The 26,171-nt window shown below is 43.5% G+C and overlaps 1 protein-coding gene across 3 annotated transcripts; it reads left to right on the top strand.

The window, feature by feature from the left end:
* The first annotated feature begins 57 nt into the window (after positions 1–57).
* On the top strand, positions 58–17,408 carry LOC147014932 (uncharacterized). Of its 3 annotated transcripts, none has more exons than XR_015050463.1 (2): positions 58–237; positions 16,108–17,408. XR_015050463.1 is itself a non-coding variant. In XM_085850726.1 (2 exons), the coding sequence occupies exons 1-2, from the start codon at positions 15,629–15,631 to the stop codon at positions 16,487–16,489; spliced, it is 519 nt and encodes a 172-aa protein (XP_085706852.1). In that variant the 5' UTR covers positions 15,414–15,628; the 3' UTR covers positions 16,490–17,408. The 3 variants fall into 3 exon arrangements, 1 of the variants encoding a protein (XP_085706852.1); XR_015050464.1 differs by lacking the exon at positions 58–237 and adding an exon at positions 8,101–8,229; XM_085850726.1 differs by lacking the exon at positions 58–237 and adding an exon at positions 15,414–15,765.
* The last annotated feature ends 8,763 nt before the right edge of the window (positions 17,409–26,171 follow it).

Raw genomic sequence — 26,171 nt, 5'->3', positions numbered from 1 at the left:
GGGATTTAAATGACGTCATTCACGAATCAAAATTGCAAAAAATATTTCAGTGTCGTGATGGTGAGTAAGCTTACGACTAATTATTATATGAGGTATACCGACGACAGGAGCCTTGACAAGCATCAAATCATCGTGTGGACGTTATCGAGGCTGCAGATGATTGGATTTCATCGTGAATGGTGACGGTGTGCATTTGGAACTCGGACTACTGAGCACGCTCACCGAAATTCACATGAGGTGGGCTGAACGTATGACGTAATGACGCTAAGCAGAGGCGAAGGAGCTTGGTGAGATTTGCATTCGTTGCGTGTTTATCATGAGCGCTCTGTGTTCATATCACAGTTGTTTTTGTGTCCCGAAGCACACGAGACTTAGATGATCTTAGTGTCCCCATTTGGTGCGTTTCCAACATCCCAACATCCTCAAATTAATCTTCAATAGAAATACAAAACCTATAACATGTATATATATATATATATATATTATATATAATATTTATTGCATTATATATTTGTTATATATTATATTGAAACAGAAGACCAAGAAGAAACCCGAAGAAGTGAAGAGCAAAGATGGAGTCATCAGGAGGAACTTGGATAGGATTCGGCTTTCAGCCGCTACTCCACTACTCTCAAACCCCACTAGGTGCAGCCAGGTGAGCCTTACAGAAAAAAAAATTCTGCAAGAATTCACTTCTCCTTGAAGAGATAGATAAATAGAGAGGAAAAGAGATGAAAGCAATGTAAAGCAAGAATTTGAATAAATAAAGAGAACTGTGAAAAAAAAATTAAATAAAATGGAAAAAAATAAAACAAATTAGAAAGAAATGTGAAAGGAACAAAGAATAAAGATGTCGGGAAGAACCCGGACAGATAGATTTCAGCAGTTACTCCGCAGACTCAAATGCAGCAACATGTACAAGCTACCAGAGGTCCGTTTATATATATATATTTTATTTCATATATTTATTATATTTTATGTTACATATATTATTTATTATATTATATATTTTTTATTTTATAATAAATTATTTCTTTATTATATATTTATATGACAAATTTGTTATTTTATATATTTTGTTTTATCTGATATAGTTTATATTTAATATATTTTATATTAAATATTTGGTATATTTTATCTTATATACTGATTATATCATATATTTATTATATACTTATTATATTATATGTTAATATATTTTATATTTTATCTTCCACATTTATTATATTTTATATATTTTATATGATATTATATTTTTTATTATATGACTAGTATTTTTCTTATATTTTGTATTATATTATATTTTATACAATATTATATTATATTTGTCTTTAAAAGACCACGATCACCAGTCACCCAAGAACTTCCCACGGGATCCCACACCTAGAGTCGTGTTAGCATACGCAAAAGCCCGAGTGCGAGCGGATACCATGCCAGCGGTTATATGGCAGACCATGGTCAGTCGGCGAAGAGGAACCAATGTCACATAATCGCATCTGAGATGGAACTTACATAGTGAATGCAAGCTGGCCAAATGCCTCAGCAGCCTTATGCCACCATCAGAATGGACAGAATATGTCAGGACATGGTTTCTTAAAGAAATGGCCTTTAGTGGCAGTAACAAAAATGCAAGTATTCCCAATGGCAGATCAAACAAGTATATACAAGTAAAGAAAACAATAGAACCACATATACGTACAACAATTACAGCACGTATACATTGCCCCTTATCCCCTAGGCGACAGACCCACCCTCAGAACCTCATCAATGACTTAACATTCTACAGTACAATATGCCAGCATCATGCATCCATTATAGAAGAGAAAGATGGGTGATTGGCAAAGAATGATGTGATGAATGATTGGTGAAGAAGATGAGCTGAGAAAGAAAGAAATCGATGGGAACAGGATGGACCCCATCCACACCTTACTCTTGTTGCCATGTCCTGACAAACAGCACCCGACCTCTGCCAACCCCCCCCCCCCCCGCGCCCCCTCTTCCCGTTCCATTTCCCTTCTACTCTTTGCACAGCCGCAACACCGGAGTTTCCCTGTGAGGCAGTGATGTCACTCATGTTACGTATCTAATAAGTTTCCTGGAATGGTGCCCAGGCATCATAGTTAGGGCAGAGGGTCTAGCGACGGAGCTATCACATGTGGGAACGTGAAAGCAAATCTGTGAAAGGGCGGAAGGTGAAGAGATAAGGATGAAAATAGAAGATGCAGGAAAGAATGAATGACGAAGACAGATGGTGTGACAAGAAAATATTGGAAAAGAGCAAAGAAGAGTGAAAGAAAGAAACACAAGTGAACAATGTGAAGTGAAAGGAACAACAGAGAGAAGAACGCAAAGAGGAGACCATGAGAGGAGCCTCCCATCTGTGTAATCAATAACAATCTAACTCCCAATGGAGTCTGTAACCCTCTCACTCTCAAACTTTGAATATCTCTAGTCCTCTCAGGCTTTTTACATCCCCATTCTTTCATACCCTTCTCTCCCAGAACGGCTCTATGGGCAGCCTTATCTACAGCCTCAATTCCCCCCCCCCAATGCATCGCTTCACCCCCCCCCATCCCCTCATCCATGGAGTAGCAGCCTTCAAGCTGGGTCTGGCTGCGACATTCTTTGGAAGGCGCTCACGAAACGTGCCCGAAAATGACCCTCAGGACACTCATGAAGAGAATCGGCTTGTGAGCCTCCGGTTTTGGTGCAAACTTTTGTTACAGGTGCTCATAGCAGTTTTAAACAGTTTCTGGGGGGGGGGGGGGTCATGTCATGGGTGTGCTGATAATGCTTTCATGAGTGAGGAAAATATGCAGCAGATGGTTTGTGGAAAGGAGTGTGGAAAAACGAAAAATGATATTTGGGATTTCTAACTACACCATCGCAACACAGATCTATCAACATGGACTTTAGACAGTTGAACTAAACAATATAACTATGAAATAACTGCTTTAACTATGGAGGTTCTCTTTGAGACAACAAATGCAAATACGGGACTCATAAGGGGATCCGTTTTTGCACCTTTTTTATGTAATGCTATGATGTTGGCTGATTTCCAAGCAGATGGAAGATGAACGATGGCAAACGACAGGGTGAAAAGAGTAGAGAGGGAGGAAGTGCAAAAGCAGCTATGCAGGTTTTTAGGACACGTGAGCTGATGCTGTCCCATCCAATTGTAGAATCGGAGTCGAAGGTTTCCAGAAATTTTTCACCTTTTCAGGTGTGAAAGACACAATTCAGGACCAGTGGGGTTTGACTGGGAAGGGTGGGTACAGAAAGAGGGGTTAAGGATACAATATTTTGAAGCAAGCACAGAATTGAGGCATTCGGCCTTCTAACGAGTGGAGTCGGCTTTGTTGACATTTTAAGTGAGGGAGAGGATGGAAGGGGAGCAGCTCCGGAGATGGACTTGACAAGGCACCGCCAGTTTTTAGAGGAGGGAGACAAGGTTGAAAGCTCATTCTTGAGATTGGATAGATGGAGTTTTCTGGCTCTCCTGGGAGTAGACACACACACTTGTTGCAGCTTGAATATCCGTTTGGCTACATCTGCTGAGGATCTCCTTGAGCTACACGATGAGCATGATTGTTCAGGATTCGATTCAGTAGATTTGGCCAATTGTTTAGGTTAATTATAAAACACAGATTACAGTCTCTGTGTTATCCTTGGTTCTCCATGTATGCAATGGGTATTAGTTCATCGGTGTCTGTAAATCGTTTGTTACACATGACGCGAGGAAGACCGTGCCAAGAAGAAGGAAGAAGAGGAGAACATCCGGCACTGCAGTGGAGAGTGGAGAGTCCAGCGAAAACACCACGAGAAAGGACAAGTAGAGACCAGGGAGTGAACCAAGAGAGAACGATGTGCAAGAGAGGCTTCTGCACAACAGTCTACCAGGACAGCACCAGGAGAGGCTCGTTTGGAAAGGACAGATAACTCACTTGGAGGAGGAGCCTCCTGTGGGATCGACCCAATCTGGGATCCCCTTTGTTTTTTTAGAGGGCCAGGAGGCCTCTACATAAAAAGGACATGTAGGACTACTCATCGCTGGCCCTGCTTGTGACTGGTTCTCATTTCCCTCTTGGTCTCAAAAGTGGACACCATTGAGTCCTGCGTCCACTCCACTCTGGGTATCGTAGACAAAAGGGAAGTCCTGCCTGCAGTGTTGTTGTGTTGTGAAAATGTATCTGTGCTGCTTATCCTATTCTCTTTTTGTGTCTTTTTGACTTGCTTGGTTTCTTCCGTTTATTATAGCATCTTGTCTACCCTCTTCCCTGTGCTTTGCTTAATAAAAATTAATCCTTTAAAAGATTACAGCATGTTTCAGCTGTTGCGTTAACGGAGGGGGTTGGAGGGTGGTATTGCATTAGTTTTGCTGTGGTTGCTGTTGTTCTCAAGATGGGTTTCTTTCTTCCGTTTTTTTTCTTGTTTAGTTTTCGATCCTTCTGCTATGGGACCTTCCTTCCCCTTCTGCCTTGTACTCCCACTTCGAGGCCTCATGCGATCTCATGCGGAAAAAAAAAACTGTGGATTTTTGGGGTGAGAAAAGTACAAAAAAGAACAAGGATGGTGGAGAGGAAATGAAGGTGCGACGGGTGTAAGGCTGCCAAGAGGGCGAGAGAAAAAGGCGGGAATGAATGCAGGATGTGCAGTCTGGCCTGAGTGACGAGAGACCTAGCCTGTAAGACCTCATTGAGGATTGGAGTGATCCCTCCGCGGACTGCCTGTTGGAGGCACCATATGTGGTGAAGACACTGAGGCAGAGGAGAGCCTCACTGGGACACATTGGTCAGAGGGGGAGCAGAAGCGTTTCCTCCTCCTGAGTGTCATCCGAGACGACCTAAAGCAACGTGTGGCTTCAAGGTATTGCAGGAATTGCTCCGGTTCGTTCATTGGCGAAGTTTGAGAACATACCCAGAGAGAGGGAAGGGTGGTGGTGAAATGTCAGCCTTGTGGCCTGTGGCTGGGGTGAGGCCGTTGGAATGTCAACTCAAACAGGCCTGAATTCTTCTTCTTCTTCTTCTTCCCCCTCACCTTCCTCCTTTACACATTATTTTATTTATATCTTGGCAAATGTTCTTTTGTTATTTTGTCCCCCCCCCCTTGGGATTAGCTCGGGATTCCTGGTGGGCCATGGAGGTTGTGTTGTCCATTTTGTCTTGGTGGCCGTCTATCCTTTAATTTCTTAATTATTACCACTGCATATACTTTATTATATTCCTTTTTTTGTAACATGGTTTATTCATTGCTTGGTGGTTTATCCTGTGTTTCTTTGTCCTGAGTAAAACATTTGCATTTATTCCCCTGTTTGGAATTTTCAATTGCATTGTTGGATTTGCATATGATTCTGTGTGTTTAATAGTGTGGTGTGTGAATTGGTATCAGCATAAGGATGTTAAAGTTGTCGGTCACATCTGACTGCTGATACAGTGCGACCACACACTGGGTATGTATTGGTCTCCCGAGAATGTCAATCAGGACCTCTGGAACAATAGGTGGTACCCCAAGCCCTCCACCCAAGGGCTTGGTCGTAACACAGTTTACCGACGTTTCGGTTCATTTGGACAGCCTTGAGGAATGGTAAAAGTGAAATCAAATTGAACGCAGTGCCTTAAAACCCCACTTGGACCATCCCGTGGGACGAAAGGTCGCGGATCTCAGGAATTCCATATTAACAGATACTCAGTTTCGGTTCATTCAGTCCACGTGACAACATATTATATTATACTAGAAGCAACCACTGCCTATAATGGAGCAACCAGGGAGGTTATGTTATTATCTTTATTTAAACATGCAATTCAAAATACCTCTCACTGCACTGGACAACATGGGGACATGAATACTGTACAGCAAAGGGTGGGGACTTGTAATACCCTCTCCCACCAGGAGCAGCATGACATAACTCACATTTACATCCAGAATTTACAGCCCCCGCCCCCCCTTCAGCCACCCCCCTCAAGACCACCAGCAAAGATTATTTTTTTTAATGATGCACTAAATGGGGTCATGCTGATCCAATGGAGCAAGTCTGTATGTAATCGGCCCAGAACTAGAGGAGAAGTAGCGCAACAAACAAACATCCGTGAATTATAGTAAAGATATATATATATATATATATATATATATATATATATATATATATATATATATATATATATATATATATATATATATATATATATATATATATACAGATATGATTGACCCCTCCCATGTTGTCTCTAGCCAAAGTAGCTGCATAAAGCAACCCAAGAACACTTCCGCAAGATAAGTGCTAAGCGCTGTTTCAAACCCTTCCCAGAGTTCCTCAACAACTATAAAGACGTTCACACATAGTACACACATGACAATCCCAATGTTATACAAGGTGAGAGATGTGGGTGGGTCTTTATTTGTATGTATATATATATATATATATATATATATATATATATATATATATATATATATATATATATATATATATATATATATACATACATGTATACACTAGCAGAGGACCTGCCCAACGGGCGATCTTGGTTGAAGCATGAAACACGTTCTTCTGACAAATACCTTAATAAAGGCAATTGATAGCCGTCTCAATCACTACCAAAAAATAAATTTTAAAAAATTAACCTGGGTTATGTGCATGAAGCAAATACATGCCTCCTGCCTATAATTCAAAACACATCACTGCACTGGAAAACGTGGGGACAGGAATACTGTGCCGTACGTAGATGGTGGAGACGTGTAATACCAAGGAAAATGTGGAGGCGGTACGACACACATTTACATTGAGAATTTTCATCCCTCCCACTCCCCCCTCACCCCCCAAGACAACCGGCACAAACAAAAACACCCCTAAACAAGATTTAGGGTCATGCTGATCCTATGGAGCAAGTCTGTATGAAATCTGCCCAGAACTGCAGGAGTAGTAGCATGACAAACAAACAAACAAACAAACAAACAAACAAGAAGACGTCATGCAGAGCACGAAACTTGCAAAATCCATAAAACAAATTTGACCTAAAAAATAATTGGTGGTTGAATTAAATGACCAAATATGGAACTCCTCTTCAAATTTCAAGTCAATCGGATGAAAAATGCCAATTTTAGAAATTCCACCTTAGTTTCTGACCTTGGGCCTTTGTTGACCTTTTTGTCGATGTTGACCTCAAAAATAATTGGCTGGTTGAATTCAGTGACCTGCAAATATAAACCCTGTTCAAATTTAAAGTCAATCGAATGAAAATTGAGTATTTTAGAAATACCACCTTAGTTGTTGACCTTGGGCCTATTTTGACCTTTTGACCTCAAACAACAGGCTTCTTCCTTATGACAAACTCTACCATGTGGTGAAGTTTTGTGAAGATTGGTTTAAAATTGTGATCTGTAGGCGCCAAACGACAAACAGACAGACAGACAGACAGACAGAGACAGAATAACAAAATGGACTGACCAATATACTTGAAAAATCTTCGATTTTGCAAATAACAAACAGACAGAAAGGGGTGAAAAACATACCCTCCTTCATCTTCGGTGGTGGAAGGAATAACAGACCAGACCGACTAATATACTTGGAATCCTCGAGTTCAGAAATAACACACAAACAGGTGCGAAAACATCTCCTCCATCCACCTTCGCTGGCAGAGATCATGGTAAAACGTGACGGTGGGGATCTATTTATTACGTACGCACATGCGCACACAAAATGAAGGTTCAATCTTGTCCCAAAGAGACATAAATGAACAAGTACGTGCACCATTACTCTCTCTGTAAGCTCCTTTATAACGAAGTTTATCATCAATAACATAAATAAAGGAACCCATGTGTGTTGTGCAATGTCAGATAACGTGACGCAGTGTCCCAACTTATCAAACTGATCGTTTTCAAACACCCTGTACACCAGGTGGAAAAGATTTGGAAGACAAAAGACTCGTGTTGTTCGTCAACCTTGGTCACGTGGTTTTCACCGGAAAAGATTAATCTGAGCAACCAAAAATATTAAATAATACACGAACGGATTGAGACATGAGGCAAAATAGGGGGTGTGGCCACAGTCCGGGAGTCCGTGACGTCACGGTAATTGTTAGTGTCACAATGAGAATTCCAAAGAACAATAAAGATAGAGACGTACTTCATTCAGCCATCATTCCGTTGGTACTGAGCACGAGAGAAGATGGATGGTTCCTCACTAGACTGTTCATTTTAGTCGGTGTTGTGGCATTCCGACCACCGCAGCAGGTAAGAGGAGACTGTAAGCAATACCAACGTACTCGGGGAAGGTAGAGACAACACCGTGGTAGCTGCTACCTTTGTAGTTTGTGAAATACCTTTAAGGATTGATGGAAGAGTGAATAGGTGATCATGTATTCCAGGTTAACATTCTCTGGTTTTGATTCGAGAGGGAATTCAATCTGACTCGATGTCAATGTGAAGATGTGAGTGAACACATCAGGTGTGATTCAAATTTTAAATGTTTTTAAAGGAAAATAACTTTCTTGTGAGGACGTCCATCGCTAGTGAACACCAACCAGGGGGTTCTGACTGAGTACGTCATGGCCACTCGTGCTGCCTTTCCTGGGGAAACGATTTTCATTGTATTGGGGGAGGTTTGTACACAATTACTCCGTCTGAAACCCTGAGGGTGTTCCGTTAACAAGCAGCTTGCTAAACCCTTTCCAGGCAAGACGGTCGGTATTAACTGCTTTTCAAGCCATTCACGAATCTGCCCTACAGGTGGACTAAGAGATTAAGAGTTTCCTCATTACTTAAGCATAAATGGCCACCGTAGTCAGATTCAAACTGATATCACAACCAATGAGAGGTTAAGAGTAATACCCCTGTTATGTACACAGTGCAGTACTCGTAATGAGAGTGAAACATGCATTTTGTACTTTAATCTTTACTCTACTTTTCATCCAAATTCTTTAACATCAACAAACATGGAACTAACCCTAACCCCCCCTTATTTTCAATAGTTCACTGGAGTCAGGACAGGTACTGGAGGACGAGGATTGGAGAGTTGCAAATGTAACACCATTATTTAATAAAGGATCCAGTGAAGAATTGGGAAACTATAGACCTGTTAGTTTGCCTTCAGTTGTGGGGAAGGTGTTGGAGACAGAATTAAAGACCGGATGAGGAACCATTTAAACGAATACAAACCAATTAAAGGTAGTCAGCATGGGTTTACCAAAGGTAGTTCCTGTTCAACAAATCTTTTTGAGTTCTATGAAGCAGTGTCTGATTGGGTGAATGAGGGAAAGGCAGTGGACAGAGTATATCGAGACTTTGAGAAGGCATTTGATAAGGTACCACATCAGAGGTTGTTAGCCAAGGTGAGGGCTTGTGGAGTGGCTGGTCAGGTAGCTAATTGGATTGCAAACTGGCTGAGTGATAGGAAGCAAAGAGTGGCTGTGAGTGGAAGGATGTAAGTTGTGGGGTACCTCAGGCATCAGTATTCGGACCATTATTATTCAATATTTACATCAACGATTTGGATAATGGAGTAAAGAGTACGCTTTCCAAATTTGCGGATGAAACAAAGCTTGGAGGTAAGGTGGATAGCATGTCTGGCTTGGGTAAAAGACTGGCAGATGTAATTTAACCTGAGCAAGGGTAAGGTGTTGGAGATGGGATAGAACAATGAAAATAGAGATTACAGGATGTAAGGGGTAATTATGGAGCGTGGTCACACAGGAGAAGGATCTGGGGGTGCTAATAGATACGGGAGGTAAGCAGGCAGCACAGTGCCAGGCAGCTACAGGTAAAGCAAGTATGGTTTTTGGCTGTATAAGGAGGGAATCAATTATAAATCAGAAGGTGGTGTTAACATTGTACAGGAATTTAGTGAGGGCCATATCTAGAATATTGTGTGCAGTTTTGCTCACCACAATTCCAGAAGAACATAAATACCATAGAGAAGGTTCAGCGTAGGGTTACTAGATTGATTCCGGGCCGAGCTGGACTCAGCAATGAGGAGGGGTTGAAGGAGACAGGGCTTTATTCACTAGAGAGGAGGCGGTTACGAGGAGTTATGATGGAGATGTTTAAGATAATGAAAGGTAGAGATAAAATAAGTGAAGATGAATTATTCAACAGAGAAGACAGTGATAGGACCAGGGGCCATAGCCTGAGAGTAAAGAAGAGGAGAGATAAGATGGTGGTAAGGTAGGGGCTTTCACTCAGAGAGTAGTTAATGCATGGAATGGTCTCCCTGGAAAGGTAGTGGCAGCACAAACAGTAGATAAGTTTAAATTAGAATTAGATCGGTACCTGGAAGTTATGGAGATAGAGGGGTATTGGGGATGTTGATAAGACTTTTAAGTAGTTTGAGTATTCATGGGTGATTGTGTATGGAGTGCTGTTGGTGGGGCTCTTGTTAAGGGGGGTTGTGTGGTTGATGTGTGTTTTTTAGCCAACCCCATGCCCCCTCTCTGAAGGGAAGAAAAGAAAAAAGGAAAAAAATACAGCAACAAAAATATACAAAAACAAATAAAAATGCAAAAAAAAATCTTCTTTCATGAATTAAAAAGATTTTTTTTTTTTTTGCATTTTCTTTCTTGTATCTTGGGTTGGTGTATCTTTCTTGTATCTTGGGTTTCTTGTATCTTGTTTGTGCAGACATGATGGGCTGAATGGCCTCCACCTGTGTTGGATTTCCTTGTTGTTTCCTTGTTGCCTAAAAAATCCAACTGTTGCAGCGTTTCTTCTCTCCATTCTCTTAATTCGCCTTTATTGCATCCATCAATAAATGTCTTCAATCGCATCTCTGACCTAAAAAAAAATTGAAAACCCCAGTTTGCAATGAATGTTCACTTTCCATCAACCATTCTTTTTTTCCAACTTCAGTGCCAACTCGCCTCTCTCACTCCTCAATCTCAAAGCAATCATCACACTCTTCTCCATCCAAGCCTCCCTCTCACCTTTCTCAAAAACTCCCCCCCTCATCTTTCTCCCACCATTCACCCGCCTCGCCCTTCTCCGACCATTCACCCCTCCCTCACCCTTCTCAAAATCCCCCCTCTCATACACAAAGCTGCCTCCTTCCTCTGGCCTCTCACCTCCATCTCATCACTCCACCTCCTCAAATCCTCAACTGCCTTCTGCCCACTCTCTTGTCCCCCGCCCTCTCCCCCAGCACCACAGAGTCTTTTCTCATCATCATCTGGCCCCCTCCCCGAGCTATTCTGCAATCCCCCACACTCTTTCAACAACTCTCCTTACCTCCCCCACCCCTCCTCCCTTGTCCTACCCTCACCCTCCCCTCCCACCCCCTGCAACCAAAACCTCCTCCCCTCCCTCTTCATTAACAGTGTGGACCTCAAATATCCAGGGCCTTCGCTCAAACCTTACAGATCTTTCCATACAGGTTACCACTGACAAACCAGACATAATCTGCCAAACAGAAACTTTCCTCCCTCAAGACGTGTCTGACTCCCAAGTATCTCTCCCTGGTTACTCCCTCCTCCGGTATGACAGACCTGAGCCTCGTCCTGGTGGAAGAGTTGCTCTCTTCATCAAAGACAATTCCTCAATCTCCATGCACTGCCCTCACTCCCCCACACCCCCAGGAATACCTCTGGCTACGGCTTCCCTCCACTCCCACCTCATGTTTATATGTGTAATGTACTGTCCAACAAACAGTGATGACTCCATCTACACCTCACTATCCGAAAACATGGACCAACTTCTATCTTCTCATCCAAATTCTCTCTTCCTCATATGTGGTGACTTCAATTGTCATCACGCCAGTTGGCTAGGAGTGGATACCTCTCTCACCTGTCATGGCACTTCAGCAAAAGCTTTCTGCGACTCATTGGGACTGACTCAATCGGTCAACTTCCCGACCCGGATCTGAACCAATGGAACTCAATCTCTTCTGGATCTGATTTTGACAAATTTCCCTGAAAATATCTGCTGTTCTTCATCCGCTCCAATCGGTTCTTCTGACCACGTGCTTGTCAAAGTGGACATCTCTCTGGCTGTTATCAGAGAACCACTTCAGCACCATCAAAACTGGCATTTCTCTCAAGCCGACTGGCAGGGTCTCCTCGCAGCCATCAAACTTCTAGACTGGTCTCCCATCTCGACTTTCTCCAACATCATCTCATCCTGGGAATTCTTTCAAAGAAACTTGCTGTCCCTCATGCATAGATTTATCCCCTCTTGTCCTCAGTTGTCCTAACCTTCCTCCCACCCATGGTTCACTGAAGCTTGTGGTGAGGCAGTTGTCCTGAAAAAAACTTACTTTTGCCTCATGGAAAGCAAACCCAACTAAGGGTAATCTCAGTTCCTTCCATAAAGCTCAGAACAAGTGTGTATCTCCCCTCAGGAGAGCCAGAAAACAACATCTTTCTCAGCTCAGGTCTGAACTCTCAAAGCTCTCTCCCTCCTCCAAATCCTGGTGGCGTCTAATCAAATCTGTTTATGGTGTGCGTTCCCCCTCCATCCCCTCCCTTACCCAAAATGGCCACACTGCTGATACCGCACGTGAAAAGGCTGAATGCCTGAACTCGGTGTTTGCATCAAAATATTGTGTCCAAAACCCATCGCTTTCTATACCGAACTTACCCAGTCGCACCTAACTGTTCCTGGAATCTGTGTGCTTTTCTCCTGAGAAGGTGAAGAGCTTGCTGTCAAACCTCGACTCAGATTCTGCAACCGGTCCAGATGGCATCAGCCCATGTGTCCTAAAAACCTGCTGCTCTGCTCTTACTCACCCTCTCTCTGTTCTATTCACCCTCTCATTTGCTCAAGGTCATCTGCCATCTGCTTGGAAATCAGCAAACATTACTGCCCTGCATAAAAAGTGCAGACGAACCAGCCTTCTCGCAATCATCAGCAAGGTTATGGAATCCATCATCGCTTCAGACATTAAATCCTTCCTCTTCTCCAATGGCCTGTTTTCCGTTCATCAATTTGGTTTCAGACCAGGTCACTCTCCACCCTGAATATGCTGCTTCTGCTCTCCCAACAATGGATGGAGGTCCTCAATGCCAAACATGAAATCAGAGCCATCTCCCTTGACATAACGTGGGCTTTTGACATGGTCTGGCATCCTGCACTGCTCGCCAAACTTTCTTCCTGTGGTATCCAAGGCCATCTCCACTCATGGCTCGCAGACTTCCTCTCCTGTCGCAATCAACATGTGTCCCTAAATGGAGTTCTTTCATCCCCTCTTCCTGTCCAGGCTTGAGTTCCTCAATGCAGCGTTCTGGGCACTGTTCTTTTTATGGTTTTCATCAATGATCTCTCCGACTCTCTGGAAAATCCTCTATATATCTTTGCTGGTGACTGCACCCTATGCCGTACCATCTGTCATCCCTCAGACCGGCAAGTGGCAGCTTTTTCGCTCACTGCAGATATGGGTAAAATCACAAACTGGTCCAACACGTGGAACATGTCTTTCAATCCGGACAAATCTCACACTCTCACTGTCTCTCCGAAAGGACCATTTGGAACCCCCACCCCCCCCCCCCATCCACTTTCTCAACAATCTTCTGCAAGAAGTCCTTTCTTTCAATCTTCTGGGTCTCACTATCTGCCATGATCTTTCCTGGGAAAGCCACATTTCCAACCTGGCCTCCAAAGCCAGTTGCTGACTGGGCATCCTCCGTCGTGCAAAGTCCTTCCTTGTCACACCTGAGCTCCTGACCACAGACAAAGCCGTTGTCCACAGCCTGATGGAGTACTGCTCTACCCTCTGGGCTGCCGCTCCCGCTTCTCTCCTATTTCCGCTTCACGCTGTGAAAACCAAGGCATTTCGGATCATTGGTATCTGCTGTGATGAGGCTGAGTCTTTGGGTCTCTCACCACAGGCAGGTCGGTGATCTTTCTGTCTTCTACCATCTCGTCTCTGGTATCGCCCCTCACCCCCCCCCCCTGCTGACACTGCTGTGTCTGCGATTTGTCCCCACCATATTTCCACAGGGCACTCAAGATCCACCAACAACCCCCTTCTGCTAAAACTACCAAAATCATGAATTACTGCTCACCTTCACTCTTTCATTCCTCTTTTTCCCACCGATGGAACAAACGTTCACACTCTTTAATCCCACTCTTCCCTCAAGGTCTTCAAAACATCTGTTCACCACCACCACCTCTTATCATCCCCCATCCAAATTGTCGATCTTTTCTACCCCCGTTAATCCACCCCAAACCCACCTCTGTCAAATCCCCTGCTTTCCTTCCTGAAAGTCCCTGTCGTGTCCATCTTGTTTACCCAGTGTACCTTGCCCCATCCCTCTCCCTTCCACAGCTCTCCTAATGTCTCCGTTCCCCACTGTTTTGTCCTTCCCTCTCCTGCCCCTCTTGTTGTACATTCTGTGTATTAGCTCTCATACAAGCCTCCACGGTGTATACAAAAATTATTTTTTTTAAGTCACGTGGTGTGGCAGAGAACCAAATTAATTAGAGACATAACTACAACTGCCACAATGTAACTGCTGACAAGGATGACCGGATACCAATACGTCCAGCTTCAAGCAACACGGGATTGACAAGTTACACACCTCGTAACCCGTTGCATTCAGTCTATTTATTATGTACGCAGTTCACCATTTTTTTCTGAAAACATAGTCGTTATCGATTGAATTGGCGTTGATATAACCTGAACACGAAGAACTTGTCAAGCGGCTTCCTTGATTCAAAGCACTGAAACAAGCATTCCAACAGAACGGAGCACCCTGCACCGCTTAACAACATGATGGTCTCCATGGAACCAATGCTCTTGGGATACTTGAGTGAACAAATGTTGTCCAAGTCATTGTTTCGTTTTACTCGATCCTCTTGTGACAACTTCCCCAAACAGATTTATTGTTTTACTAGCGTGGTTTGGCTCGTTACTCCACAAATCGTTACAGAGATTGACGTCACAGATTTGCTTTGTTGTCATGATTTACACCAATCACAAAACAAACATTTCTTTTCAACAAAAGTATATTGGTTTAGTAGGGTCATATCCAGGACTCCCGTGACCATGGAGAGCATAAGTTCGTTTGAGGATGGATTTTGGTACTTTGGGGTATTTAGAAAAAAATGAGCTCCTCTGCCCCTCCCAAAAGTGTGGGCTTACTCCACCAGAGGGCAAAATCCAAAATGGCCGCTGGTGGCCATCTTGGAAATTACACAATTGCATAACTCTTGAGTAAAATAACTTACAGACATGAAATAAGTCGTTTTTTTACTAATTTAATGACTAGGATTCCATTTCAGTGGTTATTTTCTCATTTTGCAGTAATCTTTAACATGAAATTCAAGATGGCTGCCAACGGCCATATTGGATATTTGAATATGTCCCACCTTCGGAAATTTTGTAGCTTTTTACTATTATAGTAATTATGCTGTTTATTTTGCCACAGGATCATTTGGACTTCTGCTAGCAAAAGACCACTGACTGCCACTACAACTGATCAGTCATCACATCACATCCCAACTGTTGAGTGACAGAATTAACTGAGTTCAGACTAACATGTCTTAAGAATCAACCAGTAGCAGAAGTAGCAACCCCCCTCCTCAATGTGTTTTGCAATGTGGTGATCATATTGATCAGGAAGACTCACTTGATGGGATTTCCAGTGAAAAGTGGCAAAGCTTGCATGAAAAAGCAGCTAATTGGAGGGGGCTAGATAGGTTTGGCATGGTGTATGAGAGTGTCAACTGGGAAAAGGGACACAAAGGTCTTTACATGCAGAAGGAATGTTACCTGTCTATTTCAAGCAAGAGAAAGCTCCAGCAAGCTGAAAAGCAAAAATCTGCATATAGTGAACAAAGCAGGTAACCCTGACAGTTGCAGTTCTACAGGCAGTCTTTAAATACTGCGTTGGCCTTGTTTTGCTATTTGTGCTTGGAGAACAGTTCTTGCTTATTTGTTCACACTAGCTCCAGCTTACTATTTTATTTCGTTGAGTTTATTGGTTTCATGTTTTCTTTACACTTGTGCATTTTTATGCATAATTGGAGGAGCAAAATTTTGACAATTGAACTTCATTTGTTGTGTCTGCATTTGCCTCTTTAATTAACCCTGCTGTTTTATTGCGTTTGGATTTCCTCAATTGATCTTGTTGTTACCACCACACATGAACTCAATACCTTGTTGTTTTTTTCCTGTGTGTGCAGTGAATCTACGTCTGCGTCCGAGACCCCGAAATCTGCTGCTGCTGATCCCCTTCCAGCTCCTTCACCAAAATGTCTACGTTCGAGTATAGGGAATCTACATGATAAAAACTTATGTGTCTGGTGCATGCGTCCAGAAGACAAAAAGCATCCTGGACGGAAATTAAATACTTTGTATCTTCTAAATCAAGAAAAGGCTTGGAATGTGTTTAAACAGCATACAGTGTTACTAGATGACATGGACATGAGAGATCGCATTCTCAAACTGATTGATGCCACACCTGACCCATTTGCAGTTGAGATACGATACCATCATCGCTGCTGGCTCAAGTACATCACCAACAACAATATTAATGATGAAAGGCGTGAGCTGAATGATGAATGAGCTGCAAAAATAACCAGAAAAAAGAGTTAGAAACAACCTAGATTATATTTTCAGGTCTGACGATGACCTCAAAATGAGCAAGTAACACCTGGAATTAATTGTAGTCAAAGACACTTCATAATTCATGCCTCTATGTTAATTTACTCAAGATTTCTGTATTTTAAAAATATTTCCAAGATGGCCACTGGCAGCCATTTTTGGATTTCATAGTGAAGATGACCTCCAAGTCAACAAGTTACACCTGGAATGAATTTCCCACCATATAATTACTTGAAAACAATACCTTAATCGTCTTCCTACCTTAACTGGTCTGGAAGATGTGAAATATTCATACATTCAATATGGCTGTTGGTGGCCATCTTGGATTTCACATTGAAGTTGACCACGAAATGAAAGAATAACCACTGGAATTGACCACTAGTCATTGAATAAGGAAAAAACGACACTTATTTCATGTCTGTCAGTTATTTTACTCAAGAGTTATGTAATTGTGTAATTTCCAAGATGGCCACCAGTGGCCATTTTGGATTTTGCCCTCTGGTGGAGTTCGCCCACACTTTTGGAAGGTGCAGAGGAGCTCATTTTTTTCTAAATACCCCAAAGTACCAAAATCCATCCTCAAACGAACTTATGCTCTCCATGGTCACGGGAGTCCTGGATATGACCCTACGAGTTAGTCGATTTTGATATTCTGTCTGCCTGTCTGTCTCTGTTTGTTGCCTACAGATCACAATTTTCAACCGATCTTCACTAAACTTCACCACATGGTAGAGTTTGGCATAAGGAAGAAGATTTTTGTTTTTGAGGTCAAAAGGTCAACATAGGCCAAAGGTCACCAATTTAGGTGAGATTTCTAAAATCCTCAATTTTCATCCAAATGACTTGAATTTGAAGAGGATTTTTATTTCATGTCACTGAATTCAAGCAGCTAATATTTTTTTAGTTCAACAGAGACCAAAAGGTCAACATAGGCCCAAGGTCAACAACGAAGACTGTATTTCTAAAATCCTCAATTTTCATCCGATTGACTTGAAATTTGAAGAGGATTTCTATTTCAGGTCACTGAATTCAACCAGCCAATAATTCTTGAGGTTAACATAGAACAAAAGATCATCGGCTCAAGGTCAACAACGAAGGAGGTTTTTTTTTTGTATACCTTGTCGAGGCTTGGAGGAGAGCGAACACATAATGCACAGCAAGGGGGGCATGAGACAAGAGAGGCGGGAGTGGGAAGGACAAAACAGTGGGGAACAGAGACATTAGGAGATCTGTGGAAGGGAGAGGGATGGGGCAGGGAACATGGGGTATACAGGATGGACACGACAGGGACATTCAGGAAGGAAAGCAGGGAATTTGAAGGAGGTGGGTTTGGGGTGGATTAACGGGGGTAGAAAAGATTGAGGATTTGGATGGGGGATGATAATAGGTGGTGGTGAACAGCTGTTTTGAAGGCCTGGAGGGAAGAATGGGATTGAACAGTGTGAGAGAGTTTATTCCAAAGGTAGGGAAAAAGATGAATGAAAGAGTGAAGGTGAGCAGTGATTCGTGATTTTGGTAGTTTTGCCAAGTTTTTGGTAGGTCGAAGGGGGTTGTTCGCGGACCTTGAGCGCCCTGTGTAAATATGGTGGGGACAAATCACAGACAGAGCAGGGGGGACAAGACCGGAGAGGAGACAGTAGAAGACAGAAAGACCACGAACCCGAATATGGTGAGAGAGTGAGACCCAAAGACAGCCTCATCATACGAGATACCAATGATCCTAAATGCCTTGGTTTTCACAGCATGAAGCAGAAATAGGAGAGAAGTGGGAGGGCAGCCCAGAGGAGAGGGCAGAACTCCGTCAGGCTGCGGACGAAAGCTTTGTATGTGGTCAGGAGCTCAGGTGTGCCAAGGAAGGACTTTGCATGACGGAGGATTCCCAGTCGGCGACTGTGGTAAAATATACAACAAAAGGAGTTTTTCTAAACATGCCCCATAAATCGCATGTAACTGTCTTGACTTTGTTACAGGAAAATAGTCTTGTTATCAGTGGGCCCTGATAAATGGCGAAGCCTTTAACCATTTGCAGGCGAGCATGACCAACTTGGAGAGAAAGGTGCCAGAGGTGCACGACTGGGTAAGTAAACACCACATGAACTTGGACATGGGGAAGACTCAGTTACACTGCACAGCATACTATGACACAAAAGGAAAAGACAATGACTATGCGAGGGAGGTATCTTCCAAATTACACAAAAGTTTTGACGAAACATTGGGAGCAATGTGGATTGGGCAACAAGGAATTGGCATGGAGGTACATCTGACACAGGAACAATTAAAGTTATGGAACCAACCATCCAGTGTTACGCCACATGTTACCTTAGCGGTGATGCGGGGTTGCCAGGCGAAGGACATAGGACTCATGATAACCTATTTGAAGATGGTATCAGGAGTGACAAGGGTGGAATCTATGGTGAACTCTGGCGAATGGGTACTGACGGGTTTTGTTGGGAAAGGAACGGGGAAACAGGGACATCTACGTTTGAGGTGGTTAACCATTACAGAGACCCCAGGGATAGAAACATCATCTGAACTCCTACATTGGGTCCCAGCTTGTTTGTGGATGACACACCCTAATGACATGGGACGAATTAAGGGCATGCTGCCAAGAAAGATCAATATAGACACATCAAAACGGCTGCCTCGCAGACCGCAATACCCATTGCGACCAGAAGCGGGGATAGCTCCTGTAGTCGAGGCGCTATTAAAACAAGGAACAATTATTCCCACTGTCAGCAAATGTAACACGCTGATCTTACCCGTGCGTAAGCCAGGGAAGTCAAGCTGGTGCTTTGTACAGGACTTGAGTGCTGTAAACAACTGCGTCATACCTGCATACCCCATAGTTACAAATCCTGTTATGGTCCTGTCCAGCATTCCAAGTAATTCCACCTTTTATTCAGTCGTCAATTTGTGTTCAGCGTTCCAATAGACCCTGAGACTCAGTTCCTTTTTTGGGTTCATGTATCGAGGTGGAGAATACACTTGGACGGTACTCCGGCAAGGATATGCAGAAAGCCCCACTTTGTTCTCAGGAATATTGAAGGATGACTTAGACGACATAGTGTTTTCTGAATAAATCAACACTAGTTCAGTACGTAGGTGATTTGTTAGTATGCTTGACGACAAAGGAAGCATGCGAACAAGACACTGACATTGCTAATGGCATTAGCAGAGAGAGGACACAAAGCCTCGAAAGCCAAATTGCAATTTTGTCAGCAGAAGGTGAAGTATCTGGGACATATCTTGAAGGAAGAGACTCGATGTATCTCCCCAGAGCGTATATCCACAATATTGAAACTGCCAAAGCCGACCACTGCTAAACAAATGAGATCCTTCCAAGGAACAACGGGCTATTACCAGCAGTGGATACCTGATTATGTGATCTTAGCTCGCCCCCTGCTGGACATTGGGTTCACAAGTGCACCCAATCCATTGAATTGGATGTCAGAGGCTGACGTAGCTTTTGTGAAGCTTAAGCAATCTTTGTCCTCCATTCCTGCATTGGGCCTGCCTGATTATGGGAAACCCTTTTATTTACATTCGCACGAAGTACGGGATTTTGCACAATCCGTCTTGGCTCAGAAGCATGGGGACAAAATGCAGCCCATCGCATATTATAGCACTAAATTGGATCCAGTGGCTCAAGGATTCCCACCATGTTTGAAAGCGGTGGCTGGTGCTTCACATGTGGTACAGCCAACAGAATCTCTTGGCACGGGACACCCATTAACCGTCATGGTACCACATGCCATTACTGTATTGTTACTAAAGACTAAAATGCAGCACTTGTCGGCCTCACGAGCAACGATGTATGAACTCTTACTGACAGCTCCATCGAACATCACAATTAAGAGATGTCCTCCCTTGAATCCTGCTTCGTTGTTACCCAAAGAGGAAGGAGAACCTCACGATTGTGAGGACGTGATCACGCACAAGTGACTGCCCCGCCATGATTTGAGAGACACGCCGATCCAAAATTCTGAACTGATTCTGTATGTTCATGATTCATCTTCTCGAGCACCGGATGGTTCTCCATTAATATGTTATGCAGTTTGTTCTGAACACAATGTAATTGAGAGCGGGAAATTGGCTACGAACTGTTCCGCACAGCAAGCTGAGGTGTTTGCTTTAACTCGTGCATGCTGCTGAGCAAAAGGCCAAATTGTGACAATTTACACCGATTTGGGTTACGCATTTGGCGTTGCACATGAATTTGGTGCCTTGTAGCATGAGCAAGGATTTATAACATCCACTTGTGCTCTGGTGAAGAATGGTCAGTGGATTGCTAACCTGTTGCAGGCAATTCTTTTGCCTTTCCAAATTGCAGTTATCAAGTGTGACGCCCACACTGGTGGGTCTGATGATGTTTCTCGGAGAAATGCTGGAGCAGATAAAGCTAGTAAAGCCACGGCCATTTCCCAAAATGCCCTATTGGTATCACAATGTGCTTTAACACCATCTCTTGACGATGTTACCACTTCACAAGCTGCTGATAGTACAGCAGAGAGAAATTTGTGGATATTGTCCAGATGCGAATTTGATGATGAGTCCAAGTTCTGGAGGTCACCCGAAAACAGCGTGGTGGCTCCAAAGGCTCTGTTACCATGGCTTCCTTCTATAGCACACGGTGCTGGCCACAGTAGCAAAGGGGGTATGTGTACCTCCATTGGGAAGCAATGGTATGCCCCGGGCTTTCGTCCAATTGCAGAACAATGTTGTAGGACATGCCAAGTTTGCCAATAACATAATCCTGGGAAGGGGCCTCAGATGGTACAAGCGGGGCGCCCCCCTCCCCCCCCCCCCTTTGGTCTTTTCGTGCATATCCAAATTGATTTTGTCCAAACGCGAAAGTGTTGTGGGTTCGAGTACATTTTGGTTTTGGTAGATCTCTTTTCCAAATGGGAAGAAGCGTACCCCTTTAAGAAAGCAGATGCTTTTGCTGTTGTCAAACTTTTGATGAAAGATTTTGTCGGTCGGTTTGGGATACTCTGTAAACTCACTAGCGATCAGGGAACTCATTTTGCAGCCAAAATGGTGAAGGAGTTGTGTTGGACCTTGCAAATCAAGCCGGCACCTCCATTTCCCTTATCACCCCTGGTCAGCAGGGGCAGTTGAGAGACAGAATGGGTTTTTTTATGAACAAACGAGCAAAAATGTGTGAACAGATGGGGCTAAATGGCCTGATGCACTGCCAATAGCTCAAATGACAACGAGATCGACCTCTACTCGAAAAACGGGCTTATCCCCACATGATCTTATAATGGGAAGACCAGAGGTTGCCTCACTCAGCTCCATTAATCTGTAAGAGAGAGATGTGCATCAAATGGACGAGACGTTGCTCACCTTTTGTGTTGCCTTGAATTGTGCCGTGAGAGGCTTTGAAGCACAGGTGAAAGAAGCTGTTGATACATTTTTATCATGATGGGTTTGGGGGTGATAAAATAAATAAATTGATGATGATTAAAACTTGATATTAAAATAAAATATATTCATCCTGAAATAAAATGTACTCAAATATGGTATGATATGTTTTAAGTATGTATCCATTTGGAATTAACATAATAATATTTCTCCTCTGTATGGAAAGATCACCTGTATATTAAATGTGTAAACAGGTTGAACTTTGCCAGTAAGTTGAATATAAAGACGAATTTCCTGTAATGTAGAACTATCTTGAGAATTTTGTATGAAAGACACAAACAAGTTGGAATGTGGACTTAAGAAAATGTCCAGGCGTATCCACTAAGCTCTGGTCGCTTCAAGATAATATTGTTACGAATTTCCGCCCGCCCGGCGTGCGAGCGACCACGTTCTCCACTAGCGGTCGTTTCGCCCAGCGAACGAGCAATTCAGTCGCGACTTCCCGGAGCGACGCAGAGAACCAGTCACGGGTGTGCTTTCAATGCACACCACGGCCCAGTCCGTATTCTACCCGCGCGAAATAGGGTCAATTGCCGAATTTCGATATACCTAAGTATTCGCGCGGGTAACCTACCTAGGGACCGTACTTCGGCGAAGGCCTGCTTGGACACGAACCGCTTAACTGGTTCATTCCGTTCTGGGATAACCGAGCGGGTATTATCGCCAGACCTCGCCGGACCCGATTCTATTTATCGGTTATTTAAAAACCAACTAATATTCCGCAATACAAGATGGCACTTCAATAGGGGAAAGAGGACATGACGAACGGGTTAACATTTAAAGAAGCACATTTATTTCTACACACATACACAGGAAAGCAACAATAAATGCAATCGATTGATGAAACACGCATGCAGTCAAGCAACCAAACAAGCAATGCACGGGGCGGGCACAAAATACGAGCAAGGACAAAGCACTGCAACCGACTATTGTTTTACCATGTACATTCACTTAACAGGTTTTACTTACGGACTCGGCGCCACATCAGGCATTCAAAGAAAAACCCCAGGAAAAAGACCCCCTCAAAGACAAGGGAGTCAGACTGGACCCGTGGGCCTTTATAACGTGGGGCCTTGGTGACCGAAAGGGCCCCACGAGACCGTTGCAGGTTACGTGCACCCTCGTGGTGCCTTGATGGGGTGAGTCGCGACGTCCCGTCCCCACGGCAGCTATTCGCGCACCTTCCCCTTGGCAGTTGAGCTCTCTCCGGCTCTCCCCACACAAACGCGCAGGCTTGCGTGACATGGCAGGCAGGGTTGTGCCTCCAGCCCGCGTCTCCTTCGCGACGCCCGGACCTCCCCCCGACTGACTGCTCCAAACTCCCGACTCTGACACGAGCCCAGACCTCCACACAGCTCCTTGGCTTCTCCGAACCCCGACAGACACTCTCTTCCACCCGACCGACCGACCACTTGGTGCTCTGCGTGCCCTTTTATTCCCCCGGAACCCGCCCCGCCCTTCGTGGCGCGCGCACGTGGGGGGTGGGGGGGGAACATTCCAACAGAGATCGGCTGGATTAGTTCTTGTTTCCCAACCGTCAATCTTGTTTACCAGAGAAATCGGGGCGAGAGTTGTTGTTGTTCCCCTTTGGTGTTCGGGTGCTGTCGGCGGTTGTGGAGAAGTTGGCTGTGGTTGTTGTGGCTGGCATTGTGGTTGGTGGTTGGTCTAAAATAACGATAGCAAAGAATAATGGCTACCTGAAGATCACAGCCCTGTCCACACAGATAATTCCCATTAAACAACGGTGGGGAAATCTAACTGAACACGGACTTATCCGCATAACTAAGTAAGGACCTTTATGGTGTTCTGCGAATTTCCACAGCTATAACAATATATCTTTTCAGTTTTTGGGGAAGCAGCCTGGCTTTTAACCTACATAAGATGGAAACTTGTTTTAATGGCAATTAGAGTTGGCATTTGACATCATTCTAGCATTCTGTGCGATTAATATGTCTGGGTTTGAATATGTGTTCCAACCATTTAAGCAGGAGCTGTCAAAGAAGACTGAAGATAAGGTTCACCTGGAAATTGTCAAGACTGGGCGAACTGGCATCAGTGTCAGAAAATTATAAAAACTGTGTCTTACTGGAAACTATATAAAGATGGAGATTCTTCAATTGTAGAGAGATCTGGAGTAAATCTGTCTGTCCAGAATCTCCATTGCGTGCACATACAATCTGTTTGTTTGTTCAATAAATGTTTTGAAATTGTACTGACGTTGTGCATCTGTATCTACAAAGCCTTCCCAGAGCCAGCCGGCGCTGACTGCCACGGCTTCAAACCTGGGGATTTGGTCTATATAAAGACTCATAAAAAAGAACTCTCTACAGCCGAGGTGGTGTGGGCCTTTCCTCATTCTGCTGATGACTCACACTGCTGTGAAATGCCAGGGCCGAGCAACATGGATCCATGCCCTCCTACTGCAAACGGGCCCACAGCACGAAAGATCCCGAGATGAACTCCTGAATGATCACCATCTTGGGACTGCTATGATAGTCTTCCTTATTGCATGCTTATGTGCACCATTTGTTTTGACTTGTATGATAAAGATGGGGATATCCTCATGGCCGTTAGGACTGATAAGTACTACTCATTATAGTGGTCGCTTATATATTCATCAGCCAAGCACTTTTCGCACACCTTACCTAGCTAGTCACATCACACATAGAGACAAAAGAGGCTTAGTGAAGTAGGACTGCATAAGGGTACAAATAGAACGGATTTACAAAAGAGTATATGGGCACACTCACACCCTGGGGGACTATATGGGATTAATACTTACCTGGCTCTTTCTCTAAACCATGCTAAGGCTTTAAATTAAACGACTTGTTGGGTCTGCACTCACATACTCCAGTCAGTCGTTAATGGGATACCATTGTTAGCGGTATCATTTAATTTGAGCGAGTGATGTGGATATTGGGTAAGATGGATGTATCAGGGTAAATGAGATGATAACACCAACCATGATAAGGAATGGGAAGCGGGATGGTTAGACGAAGTGATCATTGATGGTGCTAAGAAGTGCCAACAATGACGAAATTTCAGTAATTGGTACTGGCCTAATTTCCATTTAAGTAAAATGCCTCCATATTTTGTGATAAGACTAACAAAATAAAAATCAGATTTATGTCTAGTGCAGAAGTCAGAGGGAAGAATGTTGGGTAAATCTGAATGTAAGAGCTATGTTAATGAAAAACGCACAATAGGACCACAAGCAGCATTTAATAATTCCAGCCTATCCATGGCTCCCGGTTAATTGGACAGGGTCATGTTATTTAGCTTACATAATACCACATATGCGCCTACTCACCCATTCCCCTTTTGAACATTTGAGACAAGGTAAACGAAGTTTCATGTCAGCAGAAATGTTCTTTATGACTCTTTTTCCTCATTACGGGGTTGGCAGGACAACGACAGGACTTATACATATGGTAGACTCTTTACAATTGCTTGCAAATGAAACTGCCAATGGGATGGCAGACCTTAACTCCGAGATAGTCTCTCTACATACTGTCGCAATGCAAAACCGAATTGCTTTGGATTTGGTACTGGTGGCGCAGGGAGGTACTTGTGCGGTGATTAGTTCTGAAGGCTGCACGTACATCCCCGATAATTCAGAGCACGTTGCAAGTTTAGCAGAAACTAGCAAAGTACCCGCCCACAGTTATCTGTTGAATGGCGTTGGTCCCATCTCGATCGGATGAAATTGACGTTATCCGGTGACCTTGACCCCGTGACCTTTGACCTTGACCTTGATCCCCTTATGTCCGTTCCCAAGGATCACATATGCCAAGTTTCATCTCATTCTATCCAACGGTTTTGCCGTCTATAAAGGACAAACAAACATGAAAAATTGACGTTTTAGTCAAGTTATGACGTCATAACTCGAAAACCGGAAGTCGGAAGTGAATGTCGTCAATCAACTGTGTCATTTAATCTCGATTATCTTTTAGCAGAAAAGATGAAAGATGAAGGAGCTAAGTTCCACGATTATTTTACTGAGGATGGAATCTTTTCTTGGCTCGAAGGAATTTTTGGAGGATGGAGAACAAGATTGTTGCAATGGATTTTCATGGGATTAATTCTGATTGTCATTATCATTGTACTCTTTAAACGCACCACCACAGAACTGCCAGCATTGATTAACTCGTGCTAAAAGAGGAACGCTACAAAAGTCATTGTTTCTCAACAAACTCCTCCCAATACCGATCCTCATCCA

This window comes from Eptatretus burgeri, chromosome 13 (assembly GCF_056783735.1).
Source record: "Eptatretus burgeri isolate ZD-2024b chromosome 13, Ebu_testis_v1, whole genome shotgun sequence".
Lineage (NCBI taxonomy): Eukaryota > Metazoa > Chordata > Myxini > Myxiniformes > Myxinidae > Eptatretus > Eptatretus burgeri.
The sequence above is the reverse complement of the archived record's forward strand: the minus strand, read 5'-3'. Positions and strand labels throughout refer to the sequence as shown.

What these genes read in the sequence shown, in the direction of transcription:
- LOC147014932 (XM_085850726.1), top strand. Translation starts at nt 15,629, where the DNA reads ATGGTGTATGAGAGTGTCAACTGGGAAAAGGGACACAAAGGTCTTTAC. An exon ending in GCATATAGTGAACAAAGCAG is followed by an intron (nt 15,766 to 16,107) that starts GTAACCCTGACA and finishes CTGTGTGTGCAG; the next exon opens with TGAATCTACGTCTGCGTCCG.